Source organism: Monodon monoceros, unplaced genomic scaffold (genome assembly GCF_005190385.1).
Source record: "Monodon monoceros isolate NGI ecotype Baffin Bay Population unplaced genomic scaffold, NGI_Narwhal_1 Super_Scaffold_1, whole genome shotgun sequence".
In the NCBI taxonomy this organism is placed as follows: domain Eukaryota; kingdom Metazoa; phylum Chordata; class Mammalia; order Artiodactyla; family Monodontidae; genus Monodon; species Monodon monoceros.
In genome coordinates, this window is record NW_021703765.1 from 36868977 (window position 1) to 36892080 (window position 23104).

At 45.7% G+C, this 23104-nt stretch overlaps 1 protein-coding gene across 4 annotated transcripts in view; it reads right to left on the bottom strand.

Moving 5' to 3' along the window:
• FHOD3 (formin homology 2 domain containing 3) overlaps positions 1 to 23104 on the bottom strand; it is a 497516-nt gene that overhangs the window by 53165 nt on the left and 421247 nt on the right. For all 4 annotated transcript variants that reach the window (XM_029219969.1, XM_029219976.1, XM_029219995.1 and 1 more), the window contains 2 exons: positions 19516 to 20396; positions 1778 to 1936 (listed from right to left, as the gene is read on the bottom strand). In XM_029219969.1, coding sequence (XP_029075802.1) covers positions 1778 to 1936; positions 19516 to 20396 — 1040 coding nt within the window. The remainder of the gene's footprint in view (positions 1 to 1777; positions 1937 to 19515; positions 20397 to 23104) is intronic.

Below are 23104 nucleotides of genomic sequence, written 5' to 3' on the forward strand. Positions count from 1 at the left end.
TGCCCTCACTCCCTGGCTCTGTTGACCTGCTGTGCTGCATGGCCTGACTCCAGGGCTCGGGCTGCACCTCCTCTCCAGCCAGAGAGAAGTGCCATTTCCCTCATCGTACCTGCTCCTGGCACAGGCTGTGTGTGTGTTTCTCAGGGCAGAGTTGCTTAGGCCTCGTACTGGTTTCCTAGGTTTGCCATAACAAAGCATCACAAACTCAGGGGTTCCAAACAAAGGAAATTTATTCTCTCACCGTTTGAGAGACTAGAAGTCTAGTATCAAGGTGTCGGCAGGGCCATGCTCTTTCTGAAGACTCGAGGGGAGGATCTTTCTTTGCCTTGTCCTCGCTTCTGGTAGTTGCCGGCAGTCCTTCATGTTCCTTGGCTTGTAAACGCTTCCCTCCAATTTCTGCCTCCAGAGCATCACACGGTGCTCTGTTCTGTGTGTCTTCCTGTGTATCCCCTGTGTTCCCATGGCCTTCCCCTCTCTGTGTCTATGTCCAAACTTCTCTCTTCTTAGAAGGATAACAGCCAGTGGAGTAGGACCCACCCTAATCCAGGATGACTTTATCTTAACTTGATCATGTCTGCAAAGACCCTATTTCCAAATAAGGTCACATTCTGGGGTCCTGGGTAGGCATGGATTTTGACGTTTGTACTCAATCCAGTACAAACCTCTGGAACACGGCTTTTCCTGTAGAGGTCTCTGCTTTCCAAAGCACAAAGGCACGGCTGTCCTCCTGGGTTCAGGCATCACTTTGCCCCATGGGCCCCATTGCCCCCTACCACACTCAGGGCTGGAGACGCGTAGGGCACAGCCCCACAGGCCTTCCTCACTTTCAACTCTCCCGCCAAAGCCCGCTCTCCCTCACCGCAGCCAGCCTTCATTGGCTTCCTTCACTCTCGAGGCTTTCGAATAAGACTGGGTATGAAGGGATCTCAAATATAGAGAGCCTTTAAAGGAATCCAGGGCTCTTTGCCAATAGAAGGATGGGGTGGGTGTCACCCAACATCATGAAGCAGTGTCTTCAGATCCCCACTCTGACCCAGTGAGCCTCCAGGCCATCTACCCATCTGTAGGAATCTGTGGGCTGAACCATTGGTTTCACTCACTCTTTCTCTGTTATAAGAACAGGAGATTTAACTTCCTACAGACAGGCACCAGCCCACAGCGAAGGGTGAGCAGGGCCTGGTGGAAGGGCACTGGACCCTGGCAGAGCAGGGGAGCTGTGGCACCAGCTGGGCCGCCTGCCAGCCATGTAGTCACAACCAAGGCACCCAATCTCTCTCCACTTGTGCCACTCAGATTAACAAATGCTGCAGACTCAGTTGGCTTGGGTTTTCCAGCTCATCAAATGAAACCCATCTCTACACACCCCAAAGGGTGCCAAGAGAGAAACAAATCCGCTAACACGGAGTGAGCACGTATGGAAAACCCTACTTTTGAGACTGTTCATTAAACGTATTTGGTTTGAAATGATGTGAAAGAAGGCATCCCAGCCCCACCCCTGTGGAAGTTGTCAAATTCTTCCACGTCGAGGTAGGTGGAATGTGGTCAGAAGGAAGTTAGTAAATGAACCAGAGGATCTCTGAATTTCCTAGGCAAAGTGGGGCTTCTTTCCCCCCAGAAGTTAAAAAACAAGATGTGAGGATTATTAACATTATTCAGAATCTGGCTGAGACAGAAAAATGGCAAGCCACCCTGTGGAGAAAGTCACATTGGACACAGTAATGTTTACATATGCAACATATTACAGAACACAAATAACGCTCCACAGAGCTCCCCTTACCTCAATCCCTTCTTTGTTTAAGGCATATTCATCAAAATTCAAAATGGCTATCTTAATCGTTCTTGGAGGGGGCAGTACCGTCAGGCCAATATTAATAGCATTGCTCCTCTTGGAATCCAGGACGATGATCTCCTGCTTTTTTCCATCTGCAGCAGTTTTCTTGTGATAAAATAAGGAGAATCCAAGATTAATGCATCATCTTTGGTCCTCTATTAAAAGCAAACTCACAACTTACTTAGACATGAAAACAAATGCCCTCAGTTTAGCTCAGGGAAGGACTGGCTACCTCTCAGCACAGCAGAGATCAGGGATTAGTTCCAAGAGGCCGCCAAGAGCAGGGCAGCAATGGAACTTCTCGAGTCAGACACGTTACAAAATAAAATTGATTTGCCTTCAATTGGGAAAAATGTGATATTTTGCAAGGAAAAAAAAAAAGTTTTTTTTCCATAGAAGCAGTGGAAACAAAACTCAAACCTCTCAGAGTTCCCTTCATGCAGGCTGCAAGGTATCGGAATGTGCCTTGCTTGGCCCTGGAGCGTGTGGTGTGTGCCCAGAGATGGAGAAAGCTGGTCTGCGCACCGAGAAGACAGGAGCCAGAGGGGAATCCGGCATCGCTGGCCAGTCAGCCCTTCTGCATCTCAGGAGCTCCTCTCATCATTCCAACATCCTCCGCCCCGACACCTGAGCACTTCCGCCTCTCCTGCTACACACAGCCATCTGGGCAGCTGCCCAGTGGGTGGGAGAAGAGGAGTGAGGGATAAGCTAGCAAAGAGGCCGAGGAGGGGGACCAAGTCCCCACAGAGCCCTGATGTGTGTGGCCTCCCTGCTGGCCTGGCATCCTCGGGGCAGTCCCTGCGGCCAGCCCCGGGCTGGCACACGGCCAGAAGCCAGGAAGGTGTGAGGTGCTGAGCCAATGCTCACCTCTGCCCAGAGCTGTGACAAGGCCCCCAGCCTTCCCCTTCAGCTCTCGGGAAGTCAAGGGCGGCCGGCAACCGGGAGAGGTGGAGGGGGGTCGGCCAGCAAGCTCCCTGTGCTGCACAGCTTCCCTTGAGGCCACAGGGCTGGGAGCATGATGATTTTGATTCATGAAACAAGCCTGGGGTGACGAGGATGGGTAAGACCCGTCCAGCACAGTGATGGGGTGTGCTCACCGTGTGAGGGACCCAGCTGTGGGGTAACTAACTCACCTGGTGGTGGAGGGGGTTAGGGTCTGGAGAAGCTGCCACCTGAGCTGGACCCTCAAGACTGTCTAGGACTAGCCTGGGGCTGGGAGAGAATATAAGGAGAGGAGGAGTGCCTTTGTCTCGCTCCAGGGAACAGCCAGGGATGAAGCTGGAGGTCTGGGGGCCATATGGGGGAGCTCCATGGATCAGCTGCTCAGAAGCCCCCTGCAGGCAGGCCCCAGCTGAGCAGCTGACATGCTCAAGGTTGGCCTCCTGTGCTGAGGCCTCAGCCTCTCCTCTGAGGAAGGGAACCAGGCTGGGCCTGGGAGCAGCTGAGCCGCCCAGGGAAGCTGGTCGCTGTAGCACAGGAGGTTGGGAGCTGGCAAGGAAAGATGGCTGCGGCCCCTTAAGTCCTACTGAGCCCTTCCAAACTCAATTGCTAACATTCTATTTTAGGTCCTTAAATATGCATTTGGGAATAAATTACAATTTCTTCATGAAGAAAACAACCGAAAGCATCCCAGCTGTTTGGCCGCCTGGTAGCCGGGAGGAACAATTCCTGTGGGTGTGCTCGTCGGCTTGGAACTGTGAGCTCCCAGGGACACGCGGCATAAATGCACCCTCACTCTGTAGGGCAAGCTTGTCTTCTATATATTTAAGCAAATAAGCTTATCAGGAGCCCCTGAAATTTAGCTGAAATCCACTTTAAAATACTATTTTGTGTATAGAAGGCTAAGAAGGAACGAGAAAAGGTTTGACAAAATGCTGATTACAGGCAGTGAAGACAGATGTGATGACTTGAGATGCCCACGTTGGGGTGCGGGGTGTCCACCCCTCCAGGTGCTACAGGGAGCCTGTCCAACATCCATTCCCTCTGCCCTGCTCACCAACAGGGACTTGATTTTTTTCAGGCTGGTAATATGTCAGTGAAAACAGCCACCTCCCTGGACCCTTGGCAGGTAAGGCTGGCAGTTTGGGTTTTTGTTTTCCTGATTAAAAAGAGATAGACCCAGTGAGCCATGCCTTTTGCCTTTCTTCCTTCTTCCTGCCTAGAATGTGGATGTGAGGCCCAGAGAGACAGCAGTGAGACATCTCATGAGCATAAGGAATGAAGCCACGTGGACGGCAGCATGGAAGATGGAAGAAGCCTGGGACCTGGCATTGGAGAGGCAACTACCCACAGCCAGGCTCCAGCGCAGGAAGCATTTACGGGAAGGCAGGGGTTCCCTGGGAATCATTAGCCCTTAGCCCCCCATCTGTAGAGGCCCCGTCATTCTAGGAGCCTGCAGAGATGACTGAGCAGGCCCAGCCCAACTGCAGCCTTTGTGCAAATGAGAAAAAGATGCCCACCTCCAGGGAGACACAGCGCCATGGCAAACATCTTGAGAGGGAAGCACCGCTCAGATTTAAGCCCTCCCCCCTCAGCCAGTGTCCACGTGCAGCAAGCAACCCACACAGACTCAGGGGTGGCTCTGAGCCTGAGATGTCCTTGCCCCCATTCTCAGTAGAACTCAGTTCACACCAACGGACACACCCACACCCACACCCACACCCCCCATAAATAGGGAAGAAGCAAGCTGCTGGGCATCCTGAGATAATGGGGAAGCTATCTTCACAAACGACGCTACATGTTTTCAGAGCACTTCCAACCACTTCGCAAAGGAAGGAATAAGAATTAAAGTCATATCTGAAATTGAATTGTTAAATCTCTGGATTTTATCCAAGAGGCATTTTAAATGCTCTTCTTCATAATTAAAACAGACTCCACTGCATGCTACTGACCCCTCAAGTGCCTTGGCGGCTGTCCTGCTCGACACGAGGGGTGGGTCACGCGGGCTTGTCCAACTCTCTCCTCCCCTCCCACAATGAACTGGAGCAGCGCCTGAAAGAACAAGCCAAAGTTCTCCGTGCCCGGAGGCATGCGTCCTGTCTAGGGATTAGCCATCGTCAGTTCTGATCCATTTCAATCCTCTTTCAGGGTCAAAGCCCAGACCAGCAAGAGTGACCTTCACTACGTCCTTCACCTGGTCCTGTGTCTGAGTCACTGTCACCCATCCTCTTCCACAAAGCCTCTCGTGCCCCGTCCTTCATTCCTGCCACCTGCACCCTGAGCCTGACCCCTGGTGCCAGCCTCCCAGGGCAGCCCACCACGGGCCTCCTGCTTCCAGCCTCTTCTCACCCCCAGCCCATTCATCCTACTCTTGCTAAGAGTCTTTCTCAGGCACTCATCTCCTTATTGCATTTCTTTGATCAGACAGTCTGTGACTGTCCATTGTTTGAAATGAGAAAAATAGGAAATTGGTCAATGATAGAAAGAGGAGATAAAGCAGATAAGACACAGTGTTCCCTGTAAAGGAGGTTAGGAAATGTTAAATGACCCTCTAAAGGCATCTGGAAAGGAAGGGCTAAGATGTGATGGGACAAAGGTGGAACAGGGTTGGGAGGATGACAGGAGGTGATACTTCTAGGCAGGAGATGAGAAAGTTGTTTCGCATTTTACTTGAGCCCAGACACACCCCCGAAAACAACACACAAACAAGGAAACAAAACGCCCAAACCTCCTGAAATATCAATACAGGGCCTACTTGAAGGAACTGACAACATTTTCTTGAGAGAAAAAGAAAAAGATGTGCATAAATGAGAAACATCATGTTCCTGGAGAGGAAGCCTCAGTGTTGTAAGGATGTTCATTATCTCTCATCATGGAATTTATATATAAATAATATATATATTTAAAATGATTCTAATCAAATTCCAACAAGATTTTTTTGGAATTAAAAAATATTCTAGAGTTACTATGAAAGAATATATGTGTAAAAAATCCATAAGTAGAAATATATATAATATCTACCCAATTAGCTCTAAAAAGGTATTATAAAACTGATATAATTAATGTGTAGCACTGGCACTAAACAGCTACAATGATAGAACAGAATAGAATGAAAGTACAGAAAAAGCTCTCATACAGTGATCCAGGGCATTCCAATAAGAGCGCAAGATCAATGAGTCACAATCCGTCATGAAAGCCCAATTCTAATATGGAACCAAAGAAAGTAACTTTAAGTCAAAAGACTCAGCATGGTAGGTTAACATCATGACAGACTGGATTGACTGACATCTTCCTTCTTTAAAAAAAACAGCCAGCAGAAAGCAAGAACACAGGCTGTGTGGGAATGGCCAAGGGTCATCATGGTTGGAGTATGCCACACCCCATGAGACCCCTCTGCTGATTGGCTGTTATCAGCGATGGTCCACGACAGCAAACCCTGAGGAGGAAAAGAGGCTGAGAAGCAAGCTCAGTCCTTCAACTGTCTCTTGCTGGTTGGCAGGGTATCTTCCCACATTTATTTATTTTATGCCTTTCTTTGATACAGATCTCATTTCCTGAGTGCCTGTTAGGCTCCTACACCTTGAATGGGGACATTTTTCATGGAGACCAACAAAAATGTGGGGGGCCACGATGCCACCGGCAGCAATGGTCGGTCCTGGGATGACAGGAAATAAGCGTTTCTGCCTCAATTCTCTGATAAAAGGTCTACCAGCCAAACCTCTGCCCTCAGTTCTGAAGAATTCACAGGGCAGAAAGGATGCTGAGGGTGGCTCCTGTGGGTGGGGCTTCAGGCACAGGATGCTGGACTAGGGGGCAGCTGGAAGTGAAAATGGGAACAACTGTCTCCGGGGCAAGAGAGTTGCCCCAGCAACAGAGTGGAAGTGAGCAGAGTCGGGGGAACCAGGGTGGGGATGTCTTTGAACATGAAATTTCCCCAAGTACGTCCAGAAGTTCTCAAGGTAAAAGAGGAACTTACTTCTAAAAGGAGCAAGGGGCACTCTAGGAAGAGGCCAGGCTCTGATTTGCTTCCAGAAAGCCTAGTGAAGCTGAACTTCTGAGCCGAACGAGGCAGCAACACCCAGAACCTCCTTCAAAACAACAACTATCAGGGAGCCTCCAACCTGCCAACAGTTGCCCTGCCAGAAATACTGTCTCTGGAGAAATGCTTCTGGTTTGCATGGAATGGAGGGCTTCTGTTTGTTTTTGACTTGGCCAAGAAGATTGCAGGGAGTGGGGAAAGGGTGTAACAGCCAAAAGGGTGAGAGACCGAGGTTACCCTCTATAGCAAGAGATGCTGTCAGGGCCAGCAGAGACCTCTTAGAGAGAAGGGGCAGGAAGGAAGTCACCAAGGAAGTTCAGCTCCTTTCCCCCAAGCTGCCCAAGAGGGCTGAGGGTCCAGTTCCAGGAGGCAGAAGTGAGCTCCTCCAGGAGGAAGCTTCAAACAGGCGGTGCCCATGACCACAAGACTTACAGAATTTCTAAGAAGCAAAGAAGAGGTACTCAATTTAAGCAGTGAATGCTAACTGCCAAGGCTTAGGGGTAAGGGCTGTGACTTTCCTCTGCAGCCCTAGATTCACCTGGTGGTCAGCTCCCTGGGTGGGGGCCGTCTCTCTAGAACCAACCAGCTCCAAGAGGTTGGGCCCTGCAAACTCAGCCACTCCAAGGGACAGAAAGTCACATACGACAGGAATATTTTTTAGAACGGTTAAACCACCTATTCAGGTCTTCTCAGGGAGACACCGGGGCAACGCCAATCCTGATACAGAGACGGATGACCACAGGCCTTGCAGGGAGGAGACATGCAAGTCAGGTTTTTGGATAGAACAAAGTATTGCCTCCAAGAACAAGTCTTTTAGAATCTGCAAGTAAAGAGACAAACTTGATTCTGAATGGTTATGGGGTGGGTGACCGCCATGTAAGAGTGACCACAACCTGACAGCATTCAATATCCTGAGGACGAGACCATTACTCCCCCTCATAATCATTCAGTTTTGGAAAAGAGAAGGGTGAATATTCAGGCAGCAGTTAGGAAAAAGTGGAAAGGAAAACTTTAACGCTAAATAGTAGTCATTAAGCTTAGAGGCTAATTTAAAACCTCACATTGGAATCTCAGGAAAGTCACGTTGAGACAAAGGCTAAGAAAATCAATAGCATAAAAAAAGATTGACCTGTTAACACAGCACAAAAGCACATTCTCCCCTGTTGCACTGGGTCTACCGAACAACCCTGGGAGGTCAGGCACACAGGATCAGGCCTGGTTTCTTTCTTTTTTTCCCCCCCATAATCAAAACCAGGCTCAGAGAGGCTGACCGACTTGCTCAAGGTCACACAGTTAGAGGTAGAGTTCAGACCAAATGAAATTTAAAGTTTCAGTAGCAAAGCATACAGATCATTAAGAAGAAAGAGAGAGTCTTTTTTTTTTAAAACATGACAAGATTCAAAAATCCCCAAGGGAAGAGCACGAGGAAGTGTTCAGAGCATGAGCTTGAAAGTAGCCGAAACAAAACGGAATCCAGGGATGACACGAACAGATTCAGGAGCCCTGAAGGGTAACTGCAAATATGCAGAGCATCAAGTCACCAGGGGGGTCAGCTGGGGTCTGACCCATTCACAGCCTGGAGACCTTGCCAAGTCACTGAATCTCTCTGTGTCTCCTGTCCTCTCTGGGACCCAATCTCACAGGGTTTGTTGTGAGGATGAAAGGAGACAATGGATGTAAATCAGTGAGAACAAGGCTTGGCCCCTGGTAAGCACAACAGAAGTGTCTGCTGGGACTATTAGAAGAGTATTACTGGTATTGATACATGTAAAGTATTCAGGACAATACCTGGAAAATAGTGCTTTCTAAGAATTAGCTCTTAGCTTTTTTCACTACCAATGACTCCTTTTTTTTTTTATCATTTTAACGGAATAACATTGTATTTTAAAAATATATGGTTTACCAAAGTGTATTTTTCATAACTAATGCATCTACCACGCTTACTGATCAAAGGCACCTACATAAACAGGAGCGTCAGATCAGACCGGTGTCCCCACCCTGAATAGTTATAGTTGCAGGACAGTGCAGGGACTTGATACTCAGTTTAGCCTGCAGAGCTGCTTCCCGGGGACATGGACAACTTGCCTGGAGCTTCCTGAATGAATGAAAAGAGCTTATGGATGCTCATTAGAGTCTGTGCAGACTCCCAGGCACATGGACAGTGCCTGGTGTGGGAAGTAGATCTAGTAAATGAGCCGTGGCACACCATGATAAAGACGGCCAAGGTCCAGAGAAGGGCCACCGTGAAGGCATAAAATTCCACGTGGGAGGAGAGGACAACGTGAGCAGAGTAGGGAGGGGAGCACGGGAAAAGATTGTGGAGGCTCACAGTCTGGGCAGGTGGATAGGGCTTGCCTTCCAAAGTTTTCTGAAATGTTGACACGGAGAGTCACCCCTTTGAATTTTTAAAGAGTAATTTTACTAGACACAAAGGATGCAGTTTTTAAAAAGTAGTTATTCAGCACACAGAACTTGTCATCGCACAGGGTGCTGTGACTGAAAACAGAAACTGGGCTAAGGACATGATTTATTAAGAGAACTCAGAGTCTTGGAGAATACTGCTAAGTTTGAGAGCATTTCCATGAAAGGCAACTGACCTCTCAAAACGCTTGTCAGCATCACTGTCACAGACCCTGGGGCTGGCTCAGCAAGGCATGAGCTCTAGAAATGGTAAATCATTCCTCCTCGTTCCCCGCTAACTGCCAAAAGAGTGACGCTACAGGATATTTTCGAAACTGTCCATTGAGAAAGTGACAATGACAGTGATGCCACAATACAGGTGTCATAAAGATGTGATTGCTATGGAATTTCCCTAAGTCCTGTAACGAGGGAGAAGGTCATATACATGGGAAAGCATTAAGGCAAAAGACAACAACAACATCGAAAAGCCAAAGATACCCCACATCCAAAAGCCAAAGAAACCTAAATAAAAGCTGAAAAACCTTTAGTTAGGAATAGAGTTTCTGAGGACCTGGCCAGAACAGGCTTGCTTATTGGTAAGTTTAGGAAAAAAATGTTAACTTCCCATATTTGTTCTTAGAGTCTTTTACAGCAGAGGCCAACTATAAAACAGTTACATTTCCAATGTTAACGTAGTTTATCTAGTACCCTAACCAGGAGACTTTTGAGAGGGGAAGCGAGTACTCTTAATAATTATGCTGGGACCTCCACACACACCAGGATCATCTTGGATACACCAGGGTGTGTGATCACCCCAGATAAGCTCCAAAGTTGGGTTTGGAATTTCCAGGGAGAATTCAGGTTTTCTGAGGGTGCTGTTCAATAAAATAACATACTTCCTTATGACCTGAACTTGAATATAAGGTAGGAAGATTTTCCTCTCTTCTCAGGAGAATAAAATGGAGGTGGACATGAGGGGCCAGTGAAGGAGTCAATGTGGAAAGTGATGGTGGGAACAATGCCCCCCTCAATGGTGCCTCATTTTTCACTTTAAATCAATGGTTCACAACTTTGGCTGAGGACCCTGGGGAGATTTTCAAAATAACCCAGGCCAGGGCTTACATCAGACCAATAAATCATCATCTCTGAATTTTCTTAAAGAGTCACTGCTAATAGTTTCTGATATATTTCAAAACTTCAAGGTAAATAAAGTTGAACAAATTTCTCCAAATCCATTCCGGAGCCCCCTCCCCTTAATAAAGCAATGAACCCAGGTGAGTAAGACAGCAATGAGTCCCCAAAGGGGAAAACAGGTCCCTTCTTCCTTCTGTGCGCCTCTTCTACTCCATCCCTTTTGTGGTCTCTCTGGATCTGAGAGTATAAAAGCTGCCCTTTGCGGGCAAGTGGGAATTGGCTGTCCTGGATTAGGCACAGGGGTGGAAGGCCACTTCCTGAGGCTCCTCAGAGTGATGTCAAGTCCATGGAGGGTACCTCCCCACTCCCAGGGGCTTTCTGCCCTGGCATCCTACCCTGGGGTCATTTTAACCACCTCTTATGCCATTCTCCACATCTTAGACCGGCAGAAAAAACACAACATGATGAAATTTAGTGCAGGATTTCTGTCTTTTTCCTCAAAATATAATTAAAATCATCTTACTAAAAAGCTATAGAGAGAGATTGGTTCAGGGTGGTGGAGTAGAAGGCCGTGCTCTCACTCCCTCTCGCGAGAACACCAGAATCACAACTAACTGCTGAACAGTCATCGACAGGAGGACACTGGAACTCACCAAAAAAGACACCCCACATCCAAAGACAACGGAGAAGCCACAGTGAGATGGTAGGAGGGGCCCAATCACAGTAAAATCAAATCCCATAACTGCTGGGTGGGTGACTCACAAACTGGAGAACACTTATACCACAGAAGTCCACCCACTGGAGTGAAGGTTCTGAGCCCCACGTCAGGCTTCCCAACCTGGGGGTCCGGCAACAGGAGGAGGAATTCCTAGAGAATCAGACTTTGAAGGCTAGAGGGATTTGATTACAGGATTTTGACAGGACTGGGGGAAACAGAGACTCCACTCTTGGAGGGCACACACAAAGTAGTGTGCACATCGGGACCCAGGGGAAGAAGCAGTGACCTCATAGGAGACTGAACCAGACCTACCTGCTAGTGTTGCAGGGTCTCCTGCAGAGTGGGGGTGGCTGTGGCTCACCGTGGCGACAAGGACACTGGCAGCAGAAGTTCTGGGAAGTACTCCTTGGTGTGAGCCCTCCCAGAGGCCGCCATTAGCCCCACCAAAGAGCCCAGGTAGGCTCCAGTGTTGGGTCGCCTCAGACCAAACAACCAACAGGGAGGGAAGGCAGCACCACCCATGAGAAGACAAGTGGATTAGAGTTTTACTGAGCTCTGCCCACCAGAGCAACACCCAGCTCTACCCACCACCAGTCCCTCCCATCAGGAAACTTCCACAAGCCTCTTAGATAGCCTCATCCACCAAAGACCAGACAGCAGAAGCAAGAAGAACTACAATCCTGCAGCCTGTGGAACAAAAACCACATTCACAGAAAGATAGACAAGATGAAAAGACAGAGGGCTATGTACCAGATGGAGGAACAAGATAAAACCTCAGAAAAACAACTAAATGAAGTGGAGACAGGCAACCTTCCAGAAAACAATTCGGAATAATGATAGTGAAGATGATCCAAGGTCTTGGAAAAAAAATGGAGGCAAAGATCGAGAAGATGCAAGAAATGTTTAACAAAGACCTAGAAGAATTAAAGAACAAACACCTAGAAGAATTAAAGAACAAACAAACAGAGATGAACAATACAATAACTGAAATGAAAAATACACTAGAAGGAATCAATAGCAGAATAACTGAGGCAGAAGAATGGAAAAGTGTCAGAAGACAAAAGACAGAATGGTGGAATTCATTGCCATGGAACAGAATAAAGTAAAAAGAATGAAAAGATATGAAGAGAGTCTCAGAGACCTCTGGGACAACATTAAATGCAAAAACATTCGCATTATAGGGGTTCCAGAAAGAGAAGAGAGAGAGAAAGGAGCTGAGAAAATATTTGAGGAGATTATAGTTGAAAACTTCCCTAACAGGGGAAAGAAAATAGCCACCCAAGTCCAGTAAGCACAGAGAGTCCCATGGAGGATAAACCCAAGGAGAAACATGCCGAGACACATAGTAATCAAATGGACAAAAATTAAAGACAAAGAAAAATTATTGAAAGCAGCAAGGGAAAAACGACAAATAACATACAAGAGAACTCCCATAAGGTTAACAGCTGATTTCTCAGCAGAAACTCTACAAGCCAGAAAGGAGTGGCATGACGTATTTAAAGTGATGAAAGGGAAGGACCTACTACCAAGATTACTCTACACGGCAAGGATTTCATTCACATTCAATGGAGAAATCAAAAGCTTGACAGACAAGCAAAAGTGAAGAGAATTCAGCACCACCAAACCAGCTCTACAACAAATGCTAAAGGAACTTCTCTAAGTGGGAAACACAAGAGAAGAAAAGGACCTGCAAAAACAAACGCATAACAATTGAGAAAATTATAATAGGAACATACATATTGGTAATTACCTTAAACGTGAATGGATTAAATGCTCTAACCAAAAGACACAGGCTCGCTGAATGGATACAAAAACAAGACCCGTATGTGTGCTGTCCACAAGAGACCCAATTCAGACCTAGGGACACATACAGACTGATGGAAAAAGGGGATGGAAAAAGATATTCCATGCAAATGGAAATCAAAAGAAAGCTGGAGTAGCAATGCTCATAGCAGATAAAATAGACTTTAAAATAAAGCATGTTACCAGAGACAAGGAAGGACACTACATAATGATCAAGGGATCAATCCAAGAAGAATATTTAACGATGAAAAATATATATGCACCCAACATAGGAGCACCTCAATACATAAGGCAACTTCTAACAGCTATAAAAGAGGAAATTGACAGCAACACAATAATAGTGGGGGACTGTCAGGCCTCACTTACACCAATGGACAGATCATCCAAACAGAAAATTCATAAGGAAACACAAGCTTTAAATGACACAATAGACCAGAGGTATTTAATTGATATTTATAGGACATTCCATCCGAAAACAGCAGATTACACTTTCTTTTCAAGTACACACGGAACACTCTCCAGGAGAGTTCACATCTTGGGTCACAAATCAAGCCTCAGTAAATTTAAGAAAATTAAAATTATATCAAGCATCTTTTCTGTCCACAACGCTATAAGATTAGAAATGAATTACAGGGAAAAAAACATAAAAAACACAAACACATGGAGGCTAAACAATACGTTACTAAATAAGAGAGATCTCTGAAGAAATCAAAGAGAAAATCAAAAAATACCTAGAGACAAATGACAATGAAAACACGATGACCCAATACCTATGGGATGCAACAAAAGCAGTTCTAAGAGGGAAGTTTATAGCTATACAAGCCTACCTCGAGAAAGAAGAAAAATCTCAAATAAACAATCTAACCTTATGCCTAATGGAACTAGAGAAAAAAGAAGAAACAAAATCTAAAGTTAGTAGAAGGAAAGAAATGATAAAGATCAGAGAAGAAACAAATGAAATAGAAACAAAGAAAACAATAGCAAAGATCAATAAAACTAAAAGCTGGTGCTTTGAGAAGATAAAATTGATAAGCCATTAGCCAGACTCATCAAGAAAAAGAGGGAGAGGATTCAAATCAATAAAATTAGAAATGAAAGAGCAGAAGGTACAACAGACACCACAGAAATACAAAGCATCCTAAGAGACTACCACAAGCAACTCTATGCAAATAAAATGGACAATCTGGAAGAAATGGACAAATTCTTAGAAGGGTATAACCTTCCAAGTCTAAACCAGGAAGAAATAGAAAATATGAACAGACCAATCACAAGTAATGAAATTGAAACTGTGATTAAAAATCTTCCAACAAACAAAAGCCCAGGACCAGATGGCTTCACAGATGAAATCTAAGAAACATTTAGAGAAGAGTTAACACCCATCCTTCTCAAACTCTTCCAAAATATTGCGGAGGAAGGAACGCTCCAAAACTCATTCGATGAGGCCACCATCACCCTGATACCAAAACCAAAGATACTACAAAAAAAGAAAATTACAGACCAATATCACTCATGAATATAGATGCAAAAATCCTCAACAAAATACTAGCAAACAGAATCCAACAACACATTAAATGGATCATACACCATGATCAAGTGGGATTTATCCCAGGGATGCAAGGATTCTTCAGTATACGCAAATCAATCAATGTGATACACCATATTAATAAATTGAAGAATAAAAACCATGTGATCATCTCAATAGATTCAGAAAAAGCTTTTGACAAAATTCAACACCCATTTATGATAAAAACTGTCCAGAAAGTGGGCACAGAGGGAAACTACCGCAACATAATAAAGGGCATACACAACAAACCCACAGCAAAGATCATTCTCAATGCTGAAAAACTGAAAGCATTTCCTCTAAGATCAGGAACAAAACAAGGATGTCGACTCTTGCCACTATTATTCGACATAGTTTCGGAAGTCCTAGCTATGGTAATCAGAGAAGAAAAAGAAATAAAAGGAATACAAATTGGAAGAGAAGAAGTAAAACTGTCACTGTTTGCAGATGACATGATACTATACATAGAGAATCCTTAAGATGCCACCAGAAAACTACTAGAGCTAATCAATGAATTTGGGAAAGTTGCAGGATACAAAATTAATGCACAGAAATCTCTTGCATTCCTATACACTAATGACGAAAAATCTGAAAGAGAAATTAAGGAAACACTCCCATTTACCACTGCAAGAAAAAGAATAAAATACCTAGGAATAAACCTACCTCAGGAGACAAAAGACCTGTATGCAGAAAACCATAAGACACTGATGAATGAAATTAAAGATGATACAAACAGATGAAGAGATATACCATGTTCTTGGATTGGAAGAATCAATATTGTGAAAATGATTATACTACCCAAAGCAATCTACAGAGTCAATGCAATCCCTATCAAATTACCAATGGCATTTTTTACAGAACTAGAACAAAACATCTTAAAATTTGTATGGAGACACAAAAGACCCCAAGTAGCCAAAGAAGTCCTGAGGGAAAAAACGGAGCTGGAGGAATCAGACTCCCTGACTTCAGACTATACTACAAAGCTACAGTAATCAAGATAGTATGGTACTGGCACAAAAACAGAAAGGTAGATCAATGGAACAGGATAGAAAGCCCAGAGATAAACCCACACACCTATGCTCAACTAATCTATGACAAAGGAGGCAAGGATATACAATGGAGAAAAGGCAGTCTCTTCAATAAGTGGTGCTGGGAAAACTGGACAGCTACATGTAAAAGAATGAAATTAGAACACTTCCTAACACCATACACAAAAATAAACTCAAAATGGATTAAAGACCTAAATGTAAGACTGGACACTATAAAACTCTTAGAGCAAAACATAGGCAGAACACTGTTTGACATAAATCATAGCAAGATCTTTTTTGATCCACTTCCTAGAGTAATGGAAATAGAAACAAAAATAAACAAATGGGACCTAATGAAACTTCAAAGCTTTTGCAAAGCAAAGGAAACTACAAACAAGACAAAAAGACCACCTTCAGAAGGGGAGAAAATATTTGCAAACAAATCAACAGGCAAAGGATTAATCTCCAAAATATATAACCAGCTCATGCAGCTCAATATTAAAAAACCAACCCAATCAAAAAGTGGGCGGAAGACCTAACATAGACATTTCTCCAAGGAAGACATACAGATGGCCAAGAAGTACATGAAAAGCTGCTCAACGTCACTAACTATTAGAGAAATGCAAATCAAAACTACAATGAGGTATCACCTCACACCAGTTAGAATGGGCATCATCAGAAAATCTACAAACAAATGCTGGAGAGCGTGTGGAGAAAAGGGAACCCTCTTGCACTGTTGGTGGGAATGTAAATTGATACAGCCACTAAGGAGAACAGTATGGATGTTCCTTAAAAAACTAAAAATAGAATTACCATATGACCCAGCAATCCCACTACTGGGCATATACCCAGAGAAAACCATAATTCAAAAAGACACATGCACCTTAATGTTCATTGCAGCACTATTTAAAATAGCCAGGTCATGGAAGCAACCTAAATGCCCATTGAGAGACGAATAGATAAAGAAGATGTGGTACATATATACAATGGAATATTACTCAGCCATAAAAAGGAACAAAATCAGGTCATTTGTAGAGACGTGGATGGATCTAGAGACTGTCATACAGAGTGAAGTCAGTCAGAAAGAGAAAAACAAGTATCTTATATTAATGCATATATGTGGAACCTAGAAAAATAGTACAAATGAACTGGTTTGCAGGGCAGAAATTGAGACACAGATGTAGAGAACAAATGTACGGACAACAAGGGTGTAAAGGGGGTGGTGGTGGTGGTTGTGGGATGAATTGGGAGTTGGGATTGCCATATATACACTAATGTGTATAAAAGGGATAACTAATAAGAATCTGCTATATAAAAAAATAAATAAAATTCAAACGAAAAGCTATATATATATTATACCTCTATACATATATATATATATATATATATATATATATATATATATATATCTCCTGCTGTGAGATAAAAGTAGATCCAGTTCCAGAAACTATTTGGAAAGGAAACCAAGAAGCACATCTTTCCGTCCTTATCATTTCCATTAAGTGGTCACCCAGCCTTGGATCTGGCACATGGATCTTTAGAGGTAACTCGGTTTGTCATAACCATGCCCTGTAACTCTAGTCTGGTGTAAGTTTTCTGATGGAAACTACAACTGATTCCCTTTGCTCTGTGCTGCCTTGTGAAGTCTATTTTAGTTTTGATGCACTCTATCGCGTTTAATGAAAAACTTCTCATGAGCCAGAATTCGGAAGTGGCTGTTTACAGCTGAGTTTTATGAAAATCACAGTCAAGGATTAGAAACAGAAGTAAAATTGGTTGTACCTGTATGGGTAACATACACATAACAGGTTCAATGCTCCAGTTTGCATTCTCACCTTTTGTAACATTTATCAATTACCCCCTACTCACATTTCCTAGCCTCCCAAGATGGTCTCCTGGGTCTCATTGTAGAACATTCTGGAATCAGTTTGGTAAATTTTTCAATATATTACTTTTCCTCTTATGCTCTCACTTTATAAAAACTAGGCGAACGTTTGTCCTTAAGCTGGGAAATAAAGGATTTTAAGAGGTTGCCACCTACTTCAAGCAAGACTGGAACTTTGGGCTACTGAGAGGGCACCAACCAGGCTCTTATCACCGACCACAGTGGGGTCAAGAGAAGGAGGCGGGGGAGGTGAACCCATTTTCTGTATTCTCAAGGAAGCTTTTAACTTTGCCATTTCCTTTGTAAAAACGAAGTCAGAAGTGCCTTCACTGCCAATCTGTTACTCTTTTATTCTTCCCACCCTGAGTCAAGAGCCAGCCTCCCCGTCAGCAACCTCCGAGGCTGAGGAGCAACCAGGGAAAGCCCAGAGGGTGCAGGCAGCCACGCGGGACGATGGAGACGGGCCAACCAGATCAGCGTGTTGGAGCGTGAAGGGAGTGAGGGCACATCCTAGGTAACTCCCGGCCACCACGTCTGCTGTTTCAACCCCGCCAGGCCAGTTTTCTCCCAGATGCCAGGTCTGACAGTAAGAATTGAAGGGGGCATGAGGGTGGCTCATCACCACACGTGACCAGTCCTGGGAAGTCAGGACACAGAGACACCAAGAGCAGGTGCCCAACATCACTTCTCTTAGTGTCATTTTCTAGAGAGGACAAGAGGGGGTCTACTTCCAGTTGGAGGAGAGGAGTGATGGCACGATTTTCTGTATTGGATCCTAGCAATTTGATTTGTAAACAGGAGAAAACTTTAATCTTGACTTGGGGGTGGGGTGGGGTAGGGCTGGAAATGGTTTAGATTCACATCCTTGCTGGGACTGGGCAGAAATCATTGCAAGGGTAAAAGCCAACTCAGGAAGAGCAGCAGGTAGATCCAGACCCCCAGGCACAGGTTTTAACAGGAAGTTGACCGCTTACAGCTCCCGCCCTAGCCTTTCAGCGTCACACAGTGGTGACAGGCACTAACTCCATCACTCGGGTCCTCGTCTGAAGGATACTCCTGTCCTGAGGATGCTGCACATACTTTTTGATTCAAACTCAGTGCCCGATTGGCAGGTCAGGGAGCCCAACTCAGGCACCTTTATACTCACCCAATACGATGCTAATACGATGCTAAGTGAAGCAACCCATGGAGCTGGAATTAATTCACGATAATGAGTTCTTACACGTTTAAACTATACTTTACAAAGCATTTTCTCTTACCCTTAGTTCCTGAGAAGATAGTCTTAAACCTGTTTTAAAACTGTAATATACCCAGAATCACAAGAGTTTTTTTAAAAAAAGCAGTTCTTTAAGATATGTAAAGGAGACCCTATTAATGCAGTGAATTATAAGAAATAAAATCTGTGACAGCATCATGCAGCCTCTTCCTCAGTGTTCATTAGCCATGACTTTACCTTTGATGTCCAGTAACTTCATGTACAGAGCTTTCCATTTATAAAAGTCGATAGAATATCTCTGTTAAAAATAACACAGCAGCAATGCCTACAGGGTTCTCAAACATCTATGAAAAATAAGAAATCTAGATACACGTGTAATGTTTACAGGATGCTAACTATATGGTTATTTGGAAATATCTAGATAGTTGCAGCATGCTGACTCAGCCAGGGGATTATCTGAAGAAATGCCACAAGGATTACTGCCTTTGTGAAAGCACTGTGTGGTTACAGCTGAGGTTCAAACTACTACTATCAACCATAAACAACAAAGGTGAAGTGTGAATAAACACATCCCCGGGAGGAAGTCGGTATGTTTGATTAATTAGCAAGCCTGCTTTCCTCTAGAGAATGTCAACATCTACTGTCGGGCCATACTAACATCCCCTGGGTAACCCTTTTGTTTCTTCCTCAAGGTTACTGGGTTCTTTGAAAGCTATTTCGCCTGTTGGTGTTAGTAAGCTGCTGTCCATGTTAGCAATGAAGTGTCCCTTACGCATTTAGCTCACACCTAGCATGTGGCACTGAGAGTACTGTATTAAAGGTTAGATTTTTATACCAACTGCCTTTTTTAGCAAATAGCAAGAGCAACATGAAGGGCATTTTATATACAACAAATCTCTCCGTTCTACCCAACAGCTGAAAGTAACTGCAAATCAAGAGGCATGCTGGATGCTAGCGGTACCTTGGAGACAGCCAGTTCCTTCGATTTAGACTCAAACAGGTGCTCCAGCTTGGAAGTGTCCACCTTAATAGGTTCCAGTTTCGACCACAGGAATTCTCTGCAGCGGCCGTTGTTCTTACACGGCCACTCAAAAGGCCGCACTTCATTCCAGAACAGACGGATGGTCTTCTTTTTCTTGGTGAATGCTGGCTGACCCCTGGGTACCTGGGGCCACCCTAAGCCCTGAGGAGGAGCACTGAATACTGGAGGAGGGGCCAATAAATTACCGGGGACTGGAGGGGGAGGCACGCCGTCCAGCAGGGGCGGAGGGGGAGGGGGCGGCAAACCGAGAAAGGTGGGCGGGGGTGGGGGAGGCAGCCCCGGGGACTCCCTGTGACCCAGGTCCACGTCCAGGACGTCAATGTCGTCCTCCTCCCCCAGGTCAGTGAAATCCATGTCTTGGATTCTGAGCTCCCGCGGATTGGCCATGAGCTGGTCCCAGATGTAGTCAGATTCCGTCTTGGGCTGTGCCGACACCTTCTCCGTGACCTTGTCATTGGGCTCGGCATCAGGGGAGACGGACCCTCTCCCTAGGTCCCCGCTGTTGAATTTCTCAGCAAAGGCTTTCACGCTGCCCCGATTGTCCAGACAGCCAACGTCCACCCTCCTGACGCTCTCATCCTGGGCCAGAGAGTTGGCCTGCAAGGTGGATATCCGGCTGGCCAGGCTGGCTACGGCCTCCGCCCCCTGCGCGGTCCTCGTGGTCTCGCCCTCCCCCTTCTCATCATCCGTGGGCTTTCTGTTATGGGCATACAGCATGTCCAGCATGAACCGTTTGCTGGTAAGGATGTCGCCACACTGCTCATTTACACCGGCATCCTGAACACCCGCAGACCACAAACCTGAAAATTTCACAGGAAAACAAAAAATGAGAACGTGGCATGGGCCTCAATACTATGAGAAAAGCAACTAGGCAACATGTGGACATAGCACACAGAGGGATTCAGGAAGGCACAGAAATAAAGCAGTTGGAGAGGAAGGTGGTCATGCCTGACAAGATGCTCTTGATCAGCAAGAGATGCTACATCAAAGAGCCAATGACCCACTCTAGAACCCAAGACTCTTGTAGGTATGACACTGCTTGTGGCTCTGGCCTAGGCTCATGGGAAAAATTTTCCGCACCTTTGCTGCCCACCCATGACAGCTGGTCAGGACCCACCCAGGATAACTAAGGGGCTTCTGCCCTAACTACACACAGGGAGGCAAGGAAATGCTCCCTCACCCATGGCAGATGTTGGAAAGGCTGTAGAGTTATCCCCCTTTCTCCCCCACTCCACCTCTGCATCAGGGCAGCCAACGTGTCTGGAGAAATGCACAGACCATGCCGTTGGTCACACTTTAAGTTCATGGCCACCAGTCTTCAGGTGATGCTGCCTGGCGGTCCCATCCATGACCTCTCCTAGATGACTTTTCACACACCTCCACTCTCCTCTAGCATCCCCCACCCATCACATCCTCTGCAAGCATGGCCTTGTTTCCTGTTTCAAAAACTTAACAGACAAAGTCAGAGATCTTCCAGGGCCTCCATTCTGCCTCCACCCACCCACCTGCACCTGAACCCTGACCATGGCCTCTGTCCTGTGACACTGACAAACCGTCCTCTTAGCGGGGGTCAACCGCTCCACTCGTGCATTCAGAAGCCACTCCAGCAATTCTCCATCCTGCATCTCCCATGCTCCCCCTACTAGGCCTTCCTGCTGGCATATAAACATGGTATAATTTTACCCATGACACAAAAACAGAAAACCTCACTTGATTCCACTTATGCCTCCACCTATAATCCAAATTTTCTCCTTTCTTTTAAAGGAAAGCTGCTTATAAGAGTTGTTTTGCTATCTCCAATTTCTTTCTTTCTCTCTTGAAGCCAGTCTAGTGAAGTTTTTGCTCCCTTTCAAAGATGCTCCTTTCCGGGTGACCGATGACCTTGCTGTTGCACTAGGCGCAGCTGTCGCTCCCTCATCCTTGACTTATGTCCTTCACTTGGCCTCCCAGACATTGCACTCACTTGCTTTGCCTCCTTCTTTTTGGCTGCTCCTTCTCAGTCTCCTGGGTTGGTTCCTCCTTGTCTTTAAGTGTCCCTGGACCTCTTCTCTGCATCTACTCTCACCTTCTTAGTCACCATCTCATTCAGTCTCAGGGCTTGAAATACCACCTTCTGCCCTCACTCCCATCCACTCACTGAAACTGCTTCTCCTGCAGTCATTTCCTACCTCAGACACGGCTACTTCACCCATCTTGCTGCCAATTCCAAAAGCCTCAGAGTCATCCTTGACTTTTATCCTGTTCTTTCACCCCACACAGCAGGGCATCCTGTTAGCTAAATCTTCATGTTACATCCGGAATCCAGCCACTTTTCTCATCACCACTCCTGCCATGACCCCGGTCCGATCCAGCATGGTTTCTTGCCGACGGTATTGCAGGGGAGCCCCTAGCTGGTCTCAGCTTCCACTCTTGTCCCTCTGCAGTCAGTTCTCAACACCACAGCCACGTGATGTGTTACAATGTCCGATCGTATCTCTCTGCTTAAAGTCTTCTAATAGTGCCACATTTCACTGAGACAAAAAGTCAATGACCTGTCAATGTTCCCAAGCCATGTGTGATCCCACCTTAATTTTCTTTCCTCTCCTACCACCACCTCTACCACTGCCACCACCCCAGATATACACACATGAACCTCTTCAGCTACAGCAGCTCCTTGACATTCCTAGAACTCACCAGGCGTGAGGTGATCCAGCCTCAGGATCTTTGCCCCTCCTGGGACGAACCCAGGTAATCACACAATTTGCTTCTCAACTTCCTTTAGGTCTTTGCTCAAATAGTATCTTCCCAGTGAAATCTTCCCCGATCACCTTATTTAAAATTGTGCAAACCTCCCTCTCCCCCCCCAGTTTCATCCTTTCCTGCTTTATTTTCTGCCCAAGCACTTCTTACTGTCTAATCTTCCACACGTTTCCCTTTTTGATTTTACTGTTGCCTCTGCCCCATCACGGGAATGGTTATCATTACTTGTTAAGCTGTGCTCCTCCTTGAAATGTAAACTCTACAACAGCAGGGATCTGGGTTTGTTTTGTTCCCTGTTGTATCCCCAGCACCTAGGATGAATGAATGAATGAATGGTCACCAATGCTATCCCTCTGAATTTGCTTCCTAAGGGCCAGCAGGGCTGTGCAGTGGGCATTTCAGGATGTGAGTTCCATCAGATATCTAGGGCCTGTGTGGATACTTGTTTGCGGAGGGGGCAGAAGACCTAGGCCGTGGACATGAGCATCAGGAGTCTTCTTTCTACCAAAGAAGAGCCAGATCAAACCGGCTGGGGGGGGGGACACTGGTCTCTCCCACATAGCTGGGCCTTCGTCTTGAGGAGGTATTTACTGGGGAAGCACAGAGGCCCCCTGGTGCTCCATTTTTTCCTGTGTAGCTTTGTCCTCTATGTTCTCCTCGACAGTGGCCTAAGCTCACCACCAACACCAGAACAAGGAGCTCTTAAGCCCTCTTGTAGGTTGGTTTCACAAACAAAATACACTTAGGCGATAACCACCATCAAAGAGAG